At 42.5% G+C, this 21,465-nt stretch overlaps 2 protein-coding genes and 1 pseudogene across 11 annotated transcripts in view; 1 reads left to right on the top strand and 2 right to left on the bottom strand.

Moving 5' to 3' along the window:
* The window catches only part of DHX32 (DEAH-box helicase 32 (putative)), a 67,034-nt gene extending 52,640 nt beyond the window's left edge, over positions 1 to 14,394 (bottom strand). Inside the window, exon 1 of one of the 7 annotated variants that reach the window (XM_033179309.1) lies at positions 14,246 to 14,394. The gene's annotated coding sequence lies outside the window, so the exon portion shown is untranslated. Of the gene's footprint in view, positions 1 to 4,081; positions 4,248 to 7,531; positions 7,796 to 14,245 lie in introns of those variants that run through there. The other 6 variants (XM_033179288.1, XM_033179316.1, XM_033179300.1 and 3 more) reach the window with 6 other exon arrangements.
* LOC117069851 lies at positions 2,274 to 2,410 on the bottom strand (annotated as a pseudogene).
* The window catches only part of FANK1 (fibronectin type III and ankyrin repeat domains 1), a 119,530-nt gene continuing 105,918 nt past the window's right edge, over positions 7,854 to 21,465 (top strand). For all 4 annotated transcript variants that reach the window (XM_033179348.1, XM_033179364.1, XM_033179356.1 and 1 more), the window contains exon 1: positions 7,854 to 7,968. In XM_033179348.1, the coding sequence (XP_033035239.1) occupies positions 7,956 to 7,968 (13 nt within the window). In that variant the 5' untranslated portion in view covers positions 7,854 to 7,955. The remainder of the gene's footprint in view (positions 7,969 to 21,465) is intronic.

Raw genomic sequence — 21,465 nt, 5'->3', positions numbered from 1 at the left:
GAGTGCAGTGGCACGATCATAGCTCACTGCAGCCTCCACGCTCAATTGATCATCTTGCCTCAGTCTCTCGAGTAGTGGGACTATAGGAACACATCACCATGGCTGGCTAATTTTTATTTTGTTATTTTTGTAGAGACAGTGTCTCCCCATGTTGCCCAGGCTGGCAATGAATTTTTTTGAGAAGAATTTGTGCTCATTTTAATCAAAACTTTATAAATATTTTAATATTTATTTAATGTCTCTTCATATTCTATGGAACAATGATTTAGAATTCATATGTTTGCATGAAGGATGAAATAGAAAATTAGTAATTTAAAAAACACGGATGACTCTTCTACACTACTGATCTTTAAAAGTTATAATTTAGTTATTATATCTAAAACTCAGATTTCCCTAGTACTGCAGGTTTCTGAATCTCCTATAAAATTCAAACACTATCTTAATAAAGCAAACTCTGTGATAGCATAATGCTGAAAAAGTAAAAGGTATTAATTCTGTCCTGGCTGGGTGTGGTGACTCAAGCCTGTAATCCCAGAACTTTGGGAGGCCGAGGCCGGTGGATCACTCGAGGTCAGGAGTTTGAGATCTCCCTGGCCAACATAGTGAAACCCCGTCTCTACAAAAAATACAAAAATTAGCTGGGTGTGGTGGCGGGTGCCTGTAATCTCAGCTACTCAGGAGGCTGAGGTGGGAGAATTGCTTGAATCTGGGAGGCGGAGATTGCAGTTAGCTGAAGTGTGCCACTGCACTCCAACCTGGGCGTCAGAGTAAGACTCCCTTTCCAGAAAAATAATTAATTAATTAATTCTGTCCTCTTGTGGTAGCGGCTCAGCAAAAGGAAACATCTATCTATACTGAAATCTTTGGAACCAAGCTATAACAATATTGCAAACACTCATTGCATATACTCAATGCATTTATTTAGAATTCCACTTATTTCCTCTTGCGGGTTTATGGCAGACTTCCTAAAGGCAAGATTAATTTCTGAGCCATCTTTGCAACTCCTACAAAATAAGGTATAGGGCCACGCACAAACTATGTGATCAATAAATATCTGCTGAACTCATAAACAATATACTTATAATCTATTACTACAATGTTTAGAAAAAAGAAAGTTAATGAGGTATTATGAGTGAATAATAATGTCTTCAGAATAAAGGGCTATTATTTTTTGGAGAGCAGGATCATTGGTCTAATACTCCACATCAGCTCTGGTGCTGGTTTGCGGCAAGGTAAAGAGCTTGCACCAGAATGCAAATCAACTCACTGCTTCCTACACTGAAGAGGTCTTGCTATTTTAATAAAGTCAGCTGAACACTAATCAGTATGTTTAGTGACATCGCCTATTTACATTCTGGCACAAGCTCCGGATCTCATTGCAAACCAGTAAGTCTGCACTGGCCCTGATCTGCAGGTCATACTTTGAGAAGGCTGGTTCCATGCTACTACTATCATTGGACTAATAATAACAATGATGATAATTTTACCAATTAGCATTTATAGAGTGATTATTGCACACCAAATGCTATGTTCGGCACTTAAGCACTTTATATGGATTATTTCATTTAAACTCGTAAGGACCCCATGAGGGTTTACTTTATTATTTCCATTTTTCAAATGAGGAAACGTAAACCTTCAGAGGTTTATATAGCTTCTAGAAGATCATCTGTGGTAGAGCAGGTGCTTAAAGTCACGCGGTCTGATCTCTGCTTAACCTCAGTTAAGTGTATAGTGTATATGCTTAACTATATATCCATACTGCTTCCTGACTATGTTACATATTGCTTCCAGACTACATTTTTAAAAATAGGCTCACGTTGCACCACTGGGGGTTGAAGAAATACTTAACACTAATGGAGATGTCAGGAAGAGAGGTCTGGAAGAAATACCATAAAACTGAAAAACATGGTATAGACAGATTTGTAAATCTTTTTTATAGATTCAAAAAACATATTTCTAACACAAAGTTACAGTCAAATATTTAATACACTTTATCTCTCAAGCATGGTATGCTTTAATTTGAAACAATGGACCTAATCATTACTGGGACTTTTAGACGGTCACTTCTTTGTTTGCCTTTGTTTTAATAGGCTCAAATCTCCCAACAATATATCCTATTTGGTTTCCAGTATCAATTTAAAGGCTTTCTGGGAAAAGATAAGGTCAAAATTCAAAATTTATTTTAAAATCTTTATTTCTAGACTTGTAATGTGTTAATTTCTTTGATGTTAAGTAAGCAAATCTAGTTAATTAGCTTTTTAAAAATACTCAAAAAAAGGTCCATTTTTAACTCAATGTTGGTTCATATCAGATACAACCAACCTTGTATTGACTATTGGTTGAATATACAATATTATGCTAATAACAACAGATACTACACTTGATCTTAGCCAAAAGGCCCAGAAGTGATGAGTATACAGTATTGAATATTGTATTGCATATTGAATAACCAGCCCTGCACTATCAAATTTTTAAAAAAGAATTCTTACATTCTAATGGTACTTACAAAATTTTAGGCTTGGGGAAGTGGCTCATACCTGTAATCCCATTCTTTTGGGAGGCCAAGTGGGGAGGATAATTTGAGCCCAGGAGTTTGAGACTAGCCTGGGCAATACAGGGAGACCCTGTCTCTATTAAAAAACCATATTTTTAAATGTATATACAGAAAGTTCCCCCGAGCTCAATCAATGTTTATGTATAGTACTAACATACCACTTCCCACAAATAAGTCTGTAAGTCACAGGTACTGTCAGAAGTTCAAATGACTGGACCACTCAGTGCTTTGTGATATTATTTTGACGGTTTTTTGACTGCATTACATTCCAAAAACTAATTTACTCTGAGTAGTAGCAGAGTTAATAAAGTATGCTAAAATACTAATCTGGCTTATTTAAATAGTCTAGTTAGATATCTGAGAAAAATTTTGTGTGAGATTCAATAAAAGCTGAGATTTAAAGAACAGGCTACTGCTGGTCTCCCCAAGTTAACATATTTTACCTGAGACACACACGAAATGAACTTTTTTATCCATCTCTCTCTTTTTTTAAAAGTATTTGCTTGAGCCATTATCATAATCAACTTCTAAAGTTACATTTTACTTGATTTGTTGTCCCAAATGGAGACAGAAAACCCATAAATAGCCACAGGCATGGTGGCTCATGCCGGTAATCCCAGCACTTTGGAAGGCTGAGGTGGGAGGAGCCCAGGAGTTCCAGACTAGCTTAGGCAACATAGCAACACTCTGTATCTAAAAAATGTTTTAAAAAACATTTTTAAACATAAATATCAAGATTTCTGTTGTTGTTAACAAAGTAACGGGTAGTCATTTCACATTAACTTTAATAAAACAATAATAGATGAACTGTGTTGTGCATTCTATGGTGGACAGAGGAAAATATAATCATTTCAGTCAATCAATGCACGAACTCCTCAGGAGTAAGAACTCTTCCATTAATCCTCCCAGATTTTCAGCTCCCTTTTCTGAGCACTGGTCTTTAGTCTCCTCTGGTTCTTCCACTATCAGCCCCTCCCCACAATGTAAAATGTGCATCCTCCTTTACCCTCTTATTCCACATAATATCCCTGGAGAAAATCATCACATTTTAACTTCAATTATGAAATGCTTAATCCAAATTTCTATCGTCATCTCAGACTTTTCCCTTTAGATCCAGACCCACATGTCCAACTACTACTACTTATGGGACCTTCCAATGCATATGACAGGCATCTCAAACTGAACACATCATCTACCCCACTTCCTCAACGAAAAGTTTTTTCTTCTTTAGAGTTCAATGAATAGCAGAACAATCCACTCTATCACCCCACCGTCATCCCTGGCTTCTCTGTCTTCATCTCCTGTACCACCAAGATCTGCCAATTCTACTTCTTTTAGTGGCCCCTCCTTCTTATGCCCACCGTCGCTCTCCTAGTTACCTCTTCATCTCTTCACTGAACTTCAGCGACATCTCCAATGTTTTTGTCTCTCATTTAGGCTCTCTACCAATCTGTCATGTGAGTGTTGCCAGTGATCCTTTTCAAATGCAAAACTGATCCAGTCACTGACCCAAATCCTCCTTATTACCTTTAAGGAAAATAAACCCACAGTCCTTAGGTTCCTTCTGATTTAGCCCACATTTGCCTTTCTGGCCTTACTTCCTCCCATTTTCTTCTAATACACATGAAATATTCTCTGGTTCAGCCACAACAAACCACGGCTTAGTTGTTCTCCCGGCCTTTGTGCCTCAGCCCAGGCTGTTCTTATGCTTTGGAAGCACCTGGTCATTTCCTGTTCACCCTTTATGACATGCAATTCCAGAGCCCAGGAAGTACCTAACACATTGTGAATGCGGAATCAATGTCTGCTCTATGCCTAAGTCAGTAACAGCCCTTTACATTAAAAACATTCATTACGATATACAAGATTAACAGTCCTTTACATTAAAAAAGTTCATTACGATATGCAAGATATCTATAATCACATTTATCTTGATTCTCACAACTAGACTATCAGATAACCATTGCAGGTTTTATTATCCCAAGTTATCAATGACAAAATAATAGGTTCTGCGTTTTCCCAAAGGGGCAATGCTAGAAATTAATGCAGTGACTCCTAACTAAAGTTTTGGCCTATTATTATCCTACTTAAATTATCAGGTACACAATGAAGCCCACTGTGTGCTAAAAACATCACAGAAGAAGCGTTAAGTCATGCACTTAGCTCCAAAAATATTTAATCTAGTCAGAGGTACAAGATCCATACACATGAGATAAAATTCTATAAGAAAGCATACTATAGGGCTAAATGCTAAATGTGTAGCACCCCCAGTAGGAGAGAGAAGTGCATTCAGTGGGCATTAGCCTAATCCTGAAAGACTTTCCAGAAACTGGGGCAGCATGGTCCTGCAGTCTCCTTTATACCATAGACAAGTAAAGGGCTGAGAGACATTCCATGTGAGTGCAACAAACTGAACATAGACCACGACAAGCTTGGAGAACAAAAAGGTAAAACACCAAAAATAGAAATTTGATTGTTTTCCACCTCTGACTGAACTCCTTAAGTTTCAGAAAGTATCAGATAGAGAAAAAAGTACCCTCACTCTGGTAAAGAAAACAAAAACCAACAAAAACCCTAAAACCAACAAAAACAAAAATGAAAACTTCCTTCAACTTGCCACAGTGAGGCTAGGAGACAGAACGATTATTAACAAGGTCATCTGCTACATTTTTTATCAACCTATTTGCATTAAATAATGTTAACCTCCCACTTAAGTTGTTTTTACTTTGAATTCTGAGGTAGTCAAAAGATTTAAATAAGAAAAAGAGGAAATCGGTCTCTTCATTGTTACTTTGTTATTCCCTATCCATAATGCTTCAGTTTGCTACATTTAGTTAAACATCAGCAAAGTAAACCATAATGTAACTATTCTATGTAGGAATGAGCTTGGAGACTTAAAAAAAAATGTGTATCTAGAACTTTATTCCTTTTCATTTGACCACTAATAACACACTGAACATGCCAGTGAAAAGAAATAAAACACAACGGTAGAAAACTCCAAAAAGTTACAATCAATGTCTTTACCATTCATCTCCCACCCCTATCTCATTAGCAACTTTATGATCTCGGGTATTCTCTCCAAGAGTAAAGTGTATCCCTATATCCAAAGCAATTTCTCTAAAGCCCTTCTCACTCATTCAACAAACATTTAACAAGTACATTGCACTAGATGCTAGAGGAAGAGAAACTGAGTATCGTCCCTGCCTTAGACTCCTCACTTCCACCCCTAACCAGTCTTCTTCCATAGGTACCCCTGTCCCCTAAAATCAGATGTTGCTTTTCACAGTTGCCTTTACCTGTCACCTAAAGCATTTCAATTCTAAATTTCCTCAAAGTCAACTTCACAGCTGCTGATAAAATAACCATTCTATACGATTGCAAGTATTTCATCAATACATATCCCCATTTTTTCCAACCTTAAAACTTCCTCAGTTCTTATCACTTGAGCATAGAGACCTGCAGTGTTGTTTCTTCTTTTTTAAAAAATACTAATGCTAATCCTTTACTGTTTGAGCAGACTTAATCCTTTTGTCAATAAATGCCAGGTGTTTTTTTAATCACTATCTTGTCACTTTTGATTATGATACACTGATCAGTCTATTTTGTATCTTGAATGAAAAGACCACTTTGTGATTTTGCTAATGATATGTAAACTAGAACTTGAGAACCACTGGACACAGAAGTACTGCTGATCTTTAGATACTTTCTGTCTAAAAATGAAGCCCCTGTCTCTAAATTTCAGGAACAGGCAGTTAAGGTTCCATGAAGTGTTTACTTTCCACCCTTAATTTATTACCTTAATACTTTAGCTTAAGAATTATGTGTTCGGTATATATCACGCTGCTTGTCAATATCCACACATAAAACTTCTTGTTTTGACAATTAATCTGAAAAAGTCCCCATATAGTCTGAGAGGGGGAAAGCCTAATTTGGCAGAATATAATAAATGTCGCTTCCATCACAGAATATACGCTTCTCAAGTTCAATTAACCTCTGAATGATTCCCTTTCTAAGAGGAAAGTAATTCTCCTTAGTGTCCTTGTCATCCATGGAGTGCAAATCTTTCTAGTGGCAAGATTAGTAATCACTTGCATGACCCCCCAAAACGGCTCTTCCTTCCATTTCACTCAAGTGCTGTCTGGAGCCGCGGTTGGAATTAATAGAGGGGACATAATCTCCAGACCTGAGTACTAAATCAATCCTGCAGCCCCCCACACCCTTAAGCCCCCTGCACTTTCTTGCTTATCCTTTTTCTCTCTTCTCCATTTTTCTTTCCTCCTTTCAGCGTTCTGGAACCTACGATCCTCTCCCGGTTGTTTGAATTTTTACAACCTACCAGATAACAATCCCTTGTGATCCTCAAAGTTTCCTTAAAGCAAATCCTGAATCACTGTGTTTTAAAACCAGTATGAAAGGCTATTCTGTAGGATAATGTTACATTGTTTCACAGTCCTACAAAGTTTGGCTACAAAATGTGTGGGCTTATTCCGTGACTCAACCGGAAACGCGAAGGACTGAAACAAATCCACACACAAAAAACGAAGCCAGCGGGAAAGATCCAACCCGGGACCCCTGCCTGAAATGGGACACGGGGATGACGGGGCAAAGCCGTGCTCCTGGCTCTCGCGATTCAGGAGACGCGCCCGGCTCACTGGGGGCGACAGCGACAGCGGCTTCCATTGCTCCACGCTTCCCGTCGGGGGGGGTCGAGGGACCGCTCCAGGCCCTGCCCATGCCCGGGCTCGGAGGGACCCCCTGGTGCGAGGACCCTCCCGCTGAGGCGCTGCTCCCGGAGCAGCAGGCGCGGAGGTCGCCCTCGGCGTTTCGGGGTTGGGGCGGGGAACATCCACGGCCAACGGCGGGCAGGGGGCCCCCAGGCGGCCGCAACAGGTGCGTCGGGGCCGCCCACTCGGCTCCAGGAGCCCCCGCTCCTGCGCCGACCCCCGACCCCTTCCGCCGCCGGGGCCCCGCTGTTACCTGCAGCGGCGGCTCCCGAGTCCGGAGAAGGAGGCCCAGGGCCGGCGCCTTCCCCGTGGGCAGGCCCACTCGCCCGACGGACGCCGCGGGTCGGCGACGGCAGGAGTCGCAGGCCGCTACCCCAGACGTCGGGGCACAGGTCCTGTGGGGCCCGCCAGGGAGGGCGCGACCGCCTGGCTGGGCCTCACGGGCAGTGTCCTCAGCCGGTGACCTGGCCGCTACCCTCGCTCAGTGCGCCCGGCGACGCGCGGGTCCTAACGCGCGCCCTCACTTCCTGCGCCTTTTGGTCCCTCCCGCTCGCCGTCCCACTGGGTTCCGCCCACTCCGCCTCCGGGTTGTCAGGGCAACCGTAGCGACGCCGGCCGTGGCTGAGAGGCGTTAGGAGCTCGGGGGCTCGCCCGCGGAGGCCGGGGAGCAGCCGACCATGGAGCCCCAGAGTAAGGGAGGCCCGGGCTGGAGCTGGGGCCGGGGCGGGCGGCCGGGCTGGGGCTTCCCGGGAACGAGTGTGAGCGCCCCGCCTGCGGCTCCGCAGGTTTCAACGCTGGGACACGGAAATACGGTTTGCGTCTCTTCCTCGCGCTTTTCTCTCTTTGAGAAGGGAGAAGGGGGCTACATCCTGCCAAGTCTGTAAGGTTGGGCCGGCGCCCGAAGGTCCGCGCTGGGGGCCGGGAGCGACGGGAGAGCCCCGAGGTATGGGTGGGGGGAGGGCGTAGCGCCCCCAGCATGCGCCTCCCTGAAACTTGGCCCAGACAGTTCCATTTACTCCTCCAACTGTCATGATTTTAGTTTGGTAGTTTGGTTCATTAATTGTAAATAGCCCATTTCTCTTCTAAAATGTCAGCAATCAAACACGCCACGAGGGTGGGTCTTGTATTTATTAGAGACCCCGTCTTACTCCCCGCCCCCCATCCCACACCCCAGTCTGCGACTTGAAGGAGAGAAGAAAAAAAAAGAGCTTTGTCCAAGTGTATTGGATTCATTATTAGGGGTTCTACAAGTTAGGACACTCAAAAAATATTTATGATTTCTTTTTCTGTTTTCCCATGTTGCTTTCGATGTATGGCAAAAGTTGTGCAGTTTTGAGTTATCAGATCTGACACGAGCTCTAAACTTACTATTTTTGTTGTTGTTTTTACCTTTCCAGGGACTTTGTTTCAAGGCCCTTCTTGCTCTGCCCCGCCTGAGTTGTCTTATTGTTCCTTTTGTTCTCAAAATAAGGGCAGTGTTTTGTATGGAGACTTAAAAGATCTGAAACCTTTATAGAAGGATGCAGTTTGACTCTCAAAACCAAGTCATCTTATCTTGTACAATTTCAGAAATGAAGAACTCAGACCAAATCTATTCTCTGGGGAAAATGTTGGCATTTTTAAAGGTCATTCGTTTTCCACCAAGAAGGTTTCAAATACTTTTCCTTTTTTTTTTTTTAACTCATTTGCTGAGGAGAAAGCTTCCAAGTTGTGACTTATATATGCTTCATAGATTTTTGTACAGTATTTGTCGTTTGCATTTACAGCTCTTTGGATTCTACATTTTTTTAAGTGAAAGAAATTTAGCATACAACAATGCTAAAATTTTTGTTTTATGTCAAACTGATGCCAGGCGGTGTATATTCCCGCCTTAGAGAAGAAGTGAATTGAAATATAACTTTTAAAAAACAACAACTTGGCCAGGCCCAATGGCTCACGCCTGTAACCCCAGCACTTTGGGAGGCTGAGGCGGGCGGATCACGAGGTCAGGAGATTGAGACCATCTTGGCCAATGTGGTGAAACCCCATCGCTACTAAAATAGAAAAAAAAAAAAAAAAAGCAAGTTAGGCACGGTGGCGCGCGCCTGTAGTTCCAGCTACTTGGCTTGGGGTAGGGGACTTGCTTGAACCCGGGAGGCGGAGGTTGCAGTGAGGCCAGATGGCACCGCTGCACTCCAGCCTGGCGACAGAGCCAGTCTCAATCTCAAAAAAAAAAAAAAAAATGTATTTCTTCAGATTTATGTTATTGTTTACATGTGTAAACTATAATTTCAAGTTCTTCAGTGGTCACTGTCTTTATCCATTCATTCATTTATAGTACCTAGTATGTTGCAGCTCTGTTCTAGGGATTGGGGATTGAACAATGGATAGGAGGGTGTTAGTTCTGGTCATCCCAGGAAAACTTAAGCAGAGGCTTTTGCTCAAGAACTACTGAGGTCTTGGTGGGGTTCAGAGATTGGGGGAAGAGGAGATGGACAGAAGGCTCCCAAGAGGAAGCCGTACTGGATCTGCAGAATGACCCAGCAAAGAATGAGGGCAAGGGATTCCAGGCAGTGGGAATTACTTGTACATAGGCCCTGAGACCTGAGAGCAGCATGGGTTTGAGGCTCACAGTAGGAAGACTAGTAAAGCTGTAGCTAAGGAGAGGAGGAGGAAAAAACAGGGTTGGAAGGAGGGAGGACAAATGAGATAAGGCTGGAAAAGTCAACCGGAGCCACATCAGAAATGTCCTGTAACCATGTGAGAAATGTGTTACATATGTGAACTATACATTTATGTCTCATGTCATTTACATATTTATACCTGGGGAATGATTAAATTTATTTCTTTCCACATATTCTTAAATGATTTCGTCAATTTAATTTAAAATAATTCAATCACCATTTAGCTCAAGTTTGTTTTGTTTTGTTTGTTTTGTTTTGAGACAGGGTCTTGCTCTGTCAGCCAGGCTGGAGTATAGTGGCGCAATCATAGCTCACTGCACCCTCGAACTGTTGGGCTCAAGCAATCCTCTCTCCTGAGCCTCCTGAGAAGATGTGACTACAGGTGTGTGCCACCATACCCAGCGAATTTATTTATTTATCTGGAGACAGAGTTTTGCTCTTGTTGCCCAAGCTGGAGTGCAATGGCATGATCCTGGTTCACCGCAACCTCCGCCTCCCGAGTTCAAGCGATTCTCCTGCTTCACCCTCCCGAGTAGCGGGATTTACAGGCATGCACCACCACGCCTGGCTAATTTTGTACTTTTAGTAGAGATGGGGTTTCTCTATGTTGATCAGGCTGGTCTTGAACGCCTGACCTGAGGTGCTCCTCCCGCCTCGGCGTCCCAAAGTGCTGGGATTACAGGCGTGAGCCACTGCGCCTGGCCCCTAAATTTTTATTTTTTAAATTTTATTTACTTTGAATAGAGATAAAAGTCTGGTTGTGTTGCCCAATTTGTTCTCAAACCCCTGGCGTGAAGTGATCCTCCTGCCTTGTCCTCCCAAAGTGCTAAGATTACAGGTGTGAGCCAGCACACACAGCCTGGAAATTCTTTTACAGTCTAATAAACATCATTTGGATAAATATTTACTACCATTCACAGTTCCAAAATATTTAAAAGGACGAGATTAAATGATCTTTGAGGTTTCTTTTAACTTGGAGATTTGTATCCAACCAGATTTCACCTGAGGCTGAAGTTATTTCCTACTGTCAACGATAATGGAAGCACTACAGATGTGACATCAAGTATTAACAGTTATACATAATTACAATTACACTGTCAGCTATATGTTAACAATACCTTGTTCATGCCGCTATTATCGAACATATTTTAAGCCCCGTTCCTTTTGTTACTGAGAGGTCTAAAATAACATTTTACAAGTATAGTTGAATATAGCATCAGTAAATTGATTATGAGGAAGACTCCTTCATAATTGCTTTTAAGGATTAAACATGAATCTAAGGACAACACCAAGGAACTACTAGAAATAACCCTCGAGTCAGTCTTTTCCATTCGGTTTCCACACACTTAGTTTTCTATTACTTTTAGGAGTGACCTTTGTTAACTAAGTCATTAAAATCCAATAAACATAAACTCTTCAGACCCCACAGCTGGATCATACTCTGGCAGCAAGCAGAGGAAGGCAGGGGCTACCACTGTTTTACAGAATAATAGTAAGTCAATGATCCAAGAAATGACTCCCCAGGGAAGGGGCAAATTAAATACGTTCACAACCTTGGGCTGTTGAGAATGGTTTTGGCTCTTGGCTTGCACATTTACATCTTTAGTTATTTTCTTGCTGAACCAACTTCAGTGTTGGAAAGATAGCTCATGTATAAAATTACATGGAAAACGTACATCACATCCCATTTGTTTTGGGTTTTTGTCCTTTTTTTTTTTTCTTTGTTGGAAAATAGTTCAATAGTACTATCTCTTCCCTAATTTCTTAATGAGTGTCAATGCCGAGAGGCGGCTTTGGGTATCTTTAGCCCAAATCTAAGCAAACATATAATCTGAGTAAAAACTGTATATTTATCAAATGTAGCATCAAGAGAAGCCCTCCAGCTCCCACCTGGTGCTGCCTGTTCTGTAAGCTCTTGCTATATATATATTTTAAGAATCTGGGGTTAGTTTAGGCCCAGCAGGCAGCAGTTTTCTGCTACACATCTTTTTTTCTGGTTTTTTGTTTTTTGAGACCGAGTCTCACTCTGTTACCCAGGCTGGAGTGTAGTGGCACTAGCTCGGCTCACTGCAACCTCCACTTCCCAGGTTCAAGTGATTCTCCTGTCTCAGCCTCCCAAGTAGCTGGGATTACAGGTGTGTGCCATCATGCCTGGCTAATTGTGTAGTTTTAGTAGAGACGGGGTTTCACCATGTTGGTCAGGCTGGTCTCGAACTCCTGACCTCAGGTGATCCACCCACCTCAGCCTCCCAAAGTGCTGGGATTACAGGCGTCTGCCACTGTGCCCAGCCTTTTTCTGTTTTTTTTTTTTGTTGTTGTTGTTGTTTTTAGAGAGACAGGGTCTTGCTGTGTTGCCCAGGTATGCCTCAAACTCCTGGGTTCAAGGGATCCTCCCCCATCGGCCTCCCGAGCAGCCAGGACTGCCTGCTGGGCTCACGTATGTTTTTAAAGAAATGGTAGATAGAGATCTAAGGTATTCCAATGACTAAGGAACTGAGGTGAATGACTAAGGGACTGAGACTTCTCTCTCCAAACCTGTTTCTCCACTAGTCTTCCCAGCCTTCCCAGTTACTCCAGCCTGAAATAGGAGTCATCCTTGGCTCCTCATTTTTACTCACCAACCCTCACCCCACCCTACCCCATCCACCAGCAGGTCTGTTTATTCCGCTTCCAAAATATACCCCAAATGTGCTTCCTCTCCCTCCCTACTCTAATCATTGATACTCCACGCCACAATGCCGTGCAAATTATGATTGTGAGCTCTAGTGATTTTTGCATGTCTTCTCCCACCGCTAACTGGAAGCCAGAGTGACCTTTCAAAACATACATCAGATCAGATCATGTCACTCTCCTGCCAAAAGCCCTCCGAAGTTCTTATGGTGATCTAGCTGCCTCTTCAAACTCATCACACATCTGATCTTAGACATATTATCCTTCAAGCACATTGGTCTTTTTGTAGTCACTCAAACAAGCTTCTTTCAGATCTGTGGCTCTGAGCAAACTTTTCTCTCTGCCAGGAATGCTATTCCCTCCTGCGATGGCAAGTCTAACTCCTAATGTCCTTCAATTTTTGCATAAATTTCACCGGCTCCAGCCCCTCCCTGGTTTCCTAAAGTGGCGGTGCCCCCTCTCTGATGTTATTCTATCTCTGTACTTTTCTCTTAATGGCAATTATCAGAACTTGTAATCATTTTGTTAATATTTAAAACTTCGCTGGACATGGTGGCTCACGCCTGTAATCCTAGCATTTTGGGAGGCCAAGGCGGGCGGATCACCTGAGGTCAGGAGTTCGAGACCAGTCTGGCCAACTGGTGAAATCACGCTCTACTAAAAATACAAAATTAGCCAGGCGTGGTGTTGCACACCTGTAATCCTAGCTACTCACATGGCTGAGGCAGGAGAATTGCTTGAACCCGGGAGGCAGAGGTTGCGGTGAGCCAAGATAGTGCCACTGTACTCCAGCCTGGGAGACAAGAGCAAAACTCCGTCTCAAAAAAAAAAAAAAAAAAATCTACTTTCTTCACTTGACTGTAGGGTGGTGGAAGAGGTCAGGGGCCCTGTCTGCCCTGTTTGCCATCCTGTCCCTAGTGCCTAACATGGAGTAAACCCTGAACATTCATGGAATAGACAGCACTGCTGTTCACAGATGGATGGCTTACCTGCTTGCATTTCCTTGAGAGTGTTGTGGTGTACTTAAAAAAGGAAAGCCATTTTATTCTACATTATTCTACAACACAAAGGGCTGTGCTCCAGTGAAATGTGAAGTGCCTCTTGTGGAGTGTGCTTTGGGTAAAGTTCATTTAAATCAGGTACTTATAAATGTTAGGTCAATTACAAATATGGTGTCCCATTTTCTTTTCTAACCTAAACGAGATGTTTTAAGAGTCTCATTCTATCCGGTAAGATTAAGGAAAGAGGCAAGTAATGATTAAGGAAAGAGGCAAGTAATCTTATTTTTTGGACCAAGTTTCCACAAGGACATAAGACCTAAAAATCTTTACACTCCCGGGCAGTACCTGCTCATTAATTATCTGGGAGACTGGCAAGGATTTAAAAGTAATTTCTTCTTTAAGCCCAGGAATCATTTAAGAAATCTGTATAACAATTTTTTTCTCATTTAGTCTTAACCCCGAAGAATATTAATTCTATCAATTAGGTTATAATTCAAATCTTATCAAGAAATAAATGCTTATGTAAATCAAGATTAAAACTTTAAAAAACAAAAAAAATTTTCAAAGCAGCATCTTTTAAACAGTCCTGTTTTAAAATCCCATCAAAATGCTAAAATTCATCGTGATCCTGACCTCTGATGCTGTCAGCCACAGGAAGGGGCAAAACGACTTGAGGCTTGAAGCTGTGTCTTTCCCGAAGCTCCGGTTCACCAAACATGGTGTCCAGATGGAGTCTGTTCCTCAGAACCTGGGCTTTACTTCTCGACGGGAGAAGGAAGCAGTGTTAGAACTTGTCTGTTCTGAACTAGCCAACCAGATTAAAGGAGGGGTTTGTACATACCAGCATCATCCCAGAATGACCTGAATGACTCATTGCATACAGACGGTGGTGCAGACTCATTAACAAGTAAACAACTCACACCAGTGCTCTGTGCTCACAGGGCTGGGGGCATTCTTGGGTATTTTTTTTTTTTTTTTTTTTTTTTGAGACGGAGTCTCGCTCTGCCGCCCAGGCTGGAGTGCAGTGGCCGGGTCTCAGCTCACTGCAAGCTCCGCCTCCTGGGTTTACGCCATTCTCCTGCCTCAGCCTCCCAAGCAGCTGGGACTACAGGCGCCCGCCATGTCACCGGCTAGTTTTTTGTATTTTTTAGTAGAGACGGGGTTTCACCATGTTAGCCAGGATGGTCTCGATCTCCTGACCTCGTGATCCGCCCGTCTCGGCCTCCCAAAGTGCTGGGATTACAGGCTTGAGCCACCGCGCCCGGCCATTCTTGGGTATTTTTCTTAAGGGAGGCTGGAAGAAGGGAGGAGGCATTCCTTTCTCCTAGAGGCAGGGGCCAGTTCCTTTTGCTGTGCCCCAGGCACTCCCAGGTTGTTAGAAACTCTTCCAGGCCTTTTCTTGGGAAGGTGTTCTCATCCCCACACTCCTGCCTCCTCCCTCTACCTGTTGTGCACTCCCTGCCCGTCCACCTATTTGTCCTTTAAAACCTCTCTTGGCTGGGCGAGGTGGCTCACACCTGTAATCCCAGCACTTTTGGAGGCCAAGGTGGGCGGATCACTTGAGGTCAGGAGTTCAAGGCCAGCCTGGCCAACAGGGTGAAACCCCTGGGTCTACTAAAAATACAAAGCTTAGCCTGGCGTGGTGGCACATGCCTGTAATCCCAGCTGCTATGGAGGTAGAGGCTGGAGAATCACTTGAACCCAGGATGCAGAGGTTGCAGTGAGCCCAAATGGCGCCATTACTCTCCTGCCTGGGTAACAAAATTAATGAGACTCCGTCTCAAAACAAAACAAAACACCTCTCTTGGACATCACCATCTCTTAGAAACTTTGCATGTTTCTAACTCCGCCACCCCAAATCAGAGTTAATTTCTTCCTCCTCAGTACTGTGTCTGCACTGTATTAATACTTTTGTCAGTCCAACATGTAGTCAATATATATTTATATGTTCCACTCTCCCTTGAGAAGTTTTCTTGAGACAGGGATAAAATCTTCTTTCTAGACTCTAGTGAATTGTTTTAGTCATGTTGGTGTGAGTAAATGAAGGAATGGGACGATCAGACACAGACTTTCAGTTTTTAAAATGACCATACAGGCCTAGTCAGCCTGAGAGAAACGAAACAAGTTAATTAGCTTATTCAGCTACTTGGGAAGCTGAGGCTGGAGGACTGCTTGAGCCTAGGAGTTTGGATCCAGCCTGGGCAACATGTCGAGACCCCCATCTCTAATTTTTTTTTAAGTTTTTATTTTTTTAATTTAAATTAACATATTCAGGCTAGTGCCCGTTCTTTAGTTCTCTGCTGAAGTAATTCACCCTAAATTGAAACTAGCATTGCTAGTTTAGTGTATTACTCCTCTCTAGGCATTCTCTCTCTTTCTCTCTCTCTCTCCATATATATATATATATATAGAATTTTTTTTTTTTGTTTTAGACAGAGTTTCACTCTTATTGCCCAGACTGGAGTGCAATGGCGCAATCTAGGCTCACTGCAACCTCCGCCTCCTGGGCTCGAGCGACTCTTCTGCTTCAGCCTCCCGAGTAGCTGGCACCACAGAATGTGTGTGACCACACCTGGCTAATGTTTTGAGCTGAAGTCTCACTTTGTTCCCCAGGCTAGTCTTGCCACTAGCCTAGTTTTTCTCTGTATTATTAGGGCCTCAGTGTCCTTGAACTGCAAGGAGTTAACGTTGAGTGTAGTATTAGGAAAACCTATCTTCCACTCATGAAAAGTCAAGTCATTTTTTTAAAAAAAGATTCCACAATTACAAGCAGAAACAAATTAAAAGGTTGTATACCTACTGTTTGAAAAACACAGCTTACAAAAACCAAACGTAAGAAGTGTGTATACCTCTATGTTTATTAAATAAATAGAATCTGGCCAGGAACGGTGGCTCACATCTGTAATCCCAACACTTTGGGAGGCCGAGGCGAGTGGATCACGAGGCCAGGAATTCAAGACCAGCCTGGCCAAGATGGTGAAATCCCATCTCTACTAAAAAAAATACAAAAAATTAGCTGGGTGCAGTGGCAGGCACCTGTAATCCCAGCTACTCAGGAGGCTGAAACAGGAGAATCGCTTGAACCCGGGGGTCATAGGTTGCAGTGAGCCGAGATGGCGCCATTGCACTCCAGCCTGGGTGACAGAGTGTGACTCCCTCTCTAAAAAAAAAAAAGAGAAATAAAAATAAAAATAATAAAAAAATAGAATCCATAATTTAAAACTTTCTCACAGAAACAATCCCCAGTTCCTGATGGCATCACTGGTGAATTCTTAAATGAAAGGGAAAACATAACACCAACATTACAGATTTTTTTTTTTTTAAATTTTAGGGACAGGGTCTCACTGTGTTGCCAACATGCTGGAGTGCAGTGGCTATTCACAGTCACACTCCAGTGATCCTCCGACCTCAGCCTCTTGAGTAGCTGGGACTACAGGCTGCAGAAACTTTTTAAGAGAACAAAAATAAAGGGAACTCCTGAGCTCAAGCAATTCTCCTACCTTGGCCTCCCAAAGTGCTGGGATTACAGGCGTGAGTCACTGCGCCCGGCCACTGCGCCCAGCTTAATGTGCTGTTTTTAAAAATGACCTTTGGGTTTGTGTTCATGTGACTGATTAGCCTGTAGTTTTACTTACTGTAATTTTTTAGACTACTTTTGGTATCACGTTTATTGTAATCTCAAAAAATGAGCATGGCTCTGTTCCCTTTATTTTTGTTCTCTTAAAAGTTTCTGTAGCCTGTAGTCCCAGCTACTCAGGAGGCTGAGGTGGGAGGATCACTGAAACGTGACTGTCAATAACCATTGCACTCCATCTAACCCGGGCAACGTAGTGAGACTCTGTCTCTCAAATTAAAAAAGAAATTCTGTAGTGTTGGTGTTACTTTTCCCTTTCATTGAAGAATTCACCAGTAAAGCTATCAGGAACTTTGTTATTGTGGGAAAGTTTTAAATTAGAGATTCTACTTATTAATAGACATAGGAGTTTACATACTTCTTCTGTTTAGCTTTGGTAAGTTGTGTTTTCAAACAGCAGGTGTACAACCTTTCAATTTGTTTCTGCCTCTAATAATTCTAGAATCTTTAAAAAATGACTTTTCATGATGAATAAAACATAGATTTTACTAATGCTATAATCAGTATTAATTCCTTGCAGATCAAGGACAGTGAGGCCCTGTCTAATAATCCAGAGGCAGAACTTGGATTTGGGAGATAACTCCCGCCTCTTGCACTCTCTGTGACAAGCCTAGTTTCTATATCAAGTGTATCTTAATCTCAAACAATAAGCTTGGCTCTGTTGCCTCTATAGTCTCTTAAAAGTTTCTGCAGCCTGTAGTCCCAGCTACTCAGGAGGCTGAGGTGGGAGGATCCCTTGAGGTCAGGAGTTCAAGGCTGTTTAGTGAAACAATCAGGAATGAGCATTCCCAAGAGAATTAATACAAAAGTAAAATCACCTAGAGCTTTGGAGCAGCTTAAAAAGCCCAGAAAGAAGCGCCAAATGAGAAAATAATCAAATTCAGTGGAAAAACTCACTTGAGGGTATCATGGTCAGCTGGGTTTTCATCCCTTTGATGCATTTCAAATCCTGTGTATCCCACAAAGACTTGCTCCTTTCTGTGGTTCACAATCAACAGAACAGCAGCAGCCACCCTGAGCCTGAGGGCTGGCTAGTCGTTCATATTCTGCCCCATTCGAAGAAATTCGTCTTTCCCTCATTCGTAAAGATCTCCCAGGTCCATTACAAAAAAAGAAGGAGCAGCCAGGCGCAGTGGCTCATGGCCTATAATCCCAGCTCTTTGAGAGGCCAAGGCGGGCAGATCACCTGAGGTCAGGAGTTTGAGACCAGCTTGGCTAACATGGTGAAACCCCATCTCTATTAAAACTACAAAAATCAGCTGGGCTTAGTGGTGTGTGCCTGTAATCCCAGCTACTAGGGAGGCTGAGGCAGGAGAATTGCTTGAACCTGGGAAGTGGAGGTTGCAGTGAGCCAAGATCACCCTACTGCACTCCAGCCTGGGGGACAGAGCAAGACTCTGGGGAAAACAACAACAACAAAAAAAGCATTCTTACCTCCAGGAAGTGTTTTACTAGTGTTGGTTTCTATTTGGCGTTAAACACTTCCCCAGGCCAGTGCATTAGCAGTTAGCTCCTTACTGAATATTATCTGTAGCAAACAGTAACTGACTCCTAGCTCTCTTCAGTGAACTTGAATTTAAATTTATAGAATTCTCATGACTCCTATTTCATCTTGAAACCTAGAGATTTCTTCCTTTTCCTACTGATTTACCTTTCAATTATATGTAGACTGGACCAGTCTCAGCTGTGTTTAGTTGGTCTCTATTCAAACATTGTAGTTTTGTTTCTTGATTACATCTTCAATTATTTTAGTTATTTCTGAGATTCTTCCCTGCAGTTTCTCCAGTTATCTAGAGAAGTGTATGGCAAGGTACAAAGAATGCATGAATAACATTATGAAGGCTGTGAGACTTTAAATAAATGAGCAGCCTCTCTGAGCCTCAGTTTTCTCCTCTGTAAACCAGGAGTAATTTTTACTGAACCAAGGTTGTGCTAAGGATTAGTGAAATGTGTGTAAAGCCTTGAGCATTTAATAGGTGATCAAGTGGTAAGTGATGCTTATAAAATGTTTTTATCATGGTAAAATATACAAAGCATAAAACTTACCAGCCTTTTAATCTGAATTATCTTATTGTGATAGGCTTGTTTATAATAAAACCAACTCTTACCTTTTTAATATCTGTAGGATCTAAAGTGATAACTCTTCACTCCTTGTATTTTAACTTGTACCTAATTAGTTAGGCACAACTCTTACTAATTAGTTATCTATTGCTGCATAAGAAATTACCTGAAACTTAATGTCTTCAAACAACAACAAATATTGATTATCTGTGATAGGCAGACTTCTAAGATGTTTCCCATGATCTCTATGTCGTGGTGTTATACTCTGTATAATCTCTTCCTTTTTAGTGTGGATGGGATCACTTCTCAACCTTTTGGATGAAATTGAGTGAGTATTAGTAGGATCTGTGACTTGTTTCTAAATGACAGAATATTGCAAATGTGATGGGTTGTTACTCCTGGGATGTGTATGTGTGTGTGCATGTGCACACACGCACATATGGAGAGAGAGAAGAAAGGAGAGGGAAGAGGAGAGGAGGAGGAGGAGGAGAGAGACATGCATTAGGATATGAGATAGACATAGTGCTAGCATGCACCCAAGATTCTCCTTGCTGATTTGAGGAAGTGTGTGACCATACTGAGGAAGCCCAACAGCAGGTGGTGTCTAGGACCTGAGGGTGGCCTCCAGCCAATAACCAATAAAAATCATACCGACATAAGGAAATGAATTTTGTCAACAACCTAAATGAGCTTGAACCTAGCTCAGCTGACGCCTTGCCTACAACCCTGTGAGAGCCTACGCAGTGAACCCAGTTAAGTTGTGGCCAGATTCCTGACCCACAGAAAATACAAGAGGAGAAATAAGTTTTTTCTCACTTTTTTTTTTTGAGACAGAGTTTCACTCTTGTTGCCCAGGCTGGAGTGCAATGGTATGATCTTGGCTCACCACAGCCTCAGCCTCCCAGGTTGAAGTGATTCTCCTGCCTCAGCCTCCCGGGTAGCTGGGATTACAGGCATGCGCCACCACACCCAGTTAATTTTGTATTTTTAGTAGAGACAAGGTTTCTGCATGTTGGTAAGGCTGGTGTCGAACTCCTGAGCTCAGGTGATCTGTCCTCGGCCTCCTGAAGGGCTGGGAATTACAGGTGTGAGCCACTGTGCCTAGCCTTTTCTCATATGTTTATAGCAGCACAATTTGCAACTGAAATAGTACGAAATCAGTCCATATGCCCATCAGTCAATGAATGGATAAAGAAAATGTGGTATATATATACCATGGAATACTACTCAGCTATAAAAAAAAATGTATAATAATAATAATGGCATTTGCAGCAATCTGGATGGAATTGGAGACTTGTTCTACGTGAAGTGACTCAGGAATGGAAAACCAAACATCTTACGTTCTCACTCATAGGCGGGAGCAAAGCTATGAGGATACACAGGCATAAGAATGATACAATTGACTCTGGGAACCCAGGGGAAAGGGTGGGAGGGGGATGAGGGAGAAAAGACTACACACTGGGTGCAGTGTAGCCTGCTTGGGTGATGGGTGCACCAAAATCTCAGAAATCACCACTAAAGAACTTATTCATGTAACCAAACACCATCTGTTCCCCAAAAACCTATTGAAATAAAAAATAAATTTTAAAAAAAGGAAGTAAAAAAAAACCCACTTAAAAAAGAATAAACGTGTGTTTTCTTAAATGAAATCCTGACTCACAGAAACTGTATAAGAGAAAATATACTAGACAATATATGCCTATTTCCTGAGATGTTCCATTTGTTATGCAACAATACCAAACTAATATATAGCTTCTGTGGGTCCTGATTTGAGAAATGCTTTAGCTGGGTAGTTCTGTCTTGGTTAATATGTTGATTAGGCCTGCAGTCATCTGAATGCTTGACTGAGGCTACGGCATCCAATTTCAAGATGGCTCACTCAACATGGCTAGCAAGGCAGTGCTGTCTGTTAGTAGACCTCTGTAATGTGATGCATTAACCTCTGTAGGGTTGCTTGAATGTCCTTGCAATATGGTAGCTGCTTTCACCCAGGGTGAGCAAGGTGGAAGCTGCCGTGTATTTTATAATGTAGCCTAGGAAATTTGAACTATCTTTTTGATAACACAGGTCAGCCGTATTTAATATGAGAGAACTGCGCAAGGCATGGATAGCGGAGGTGAAGATCACTGGGGGCCGTCTTGGAGGCTGGCTGCCACTG

This window comes from Trachypithecus francoisi, unplaced genomic scaffold (genome assembly GCF_009764315.1).
Source record: "Trachypithecus francoisi isolate TF-2019V2 unplaced genomic scaffold, Tfra_2.0 Contig01579, whole genome shotgun sequence".
Taxonomy (NCBI): Eukaryota; Metazoa; Chordata; class Mammalia; order Primates; family Cercopithecidae; genus Trachypithecus; species Trachypithecus francoisi.
This window is presented reverse-complemented; position numbering and strand designations above follow the sequence as displayed.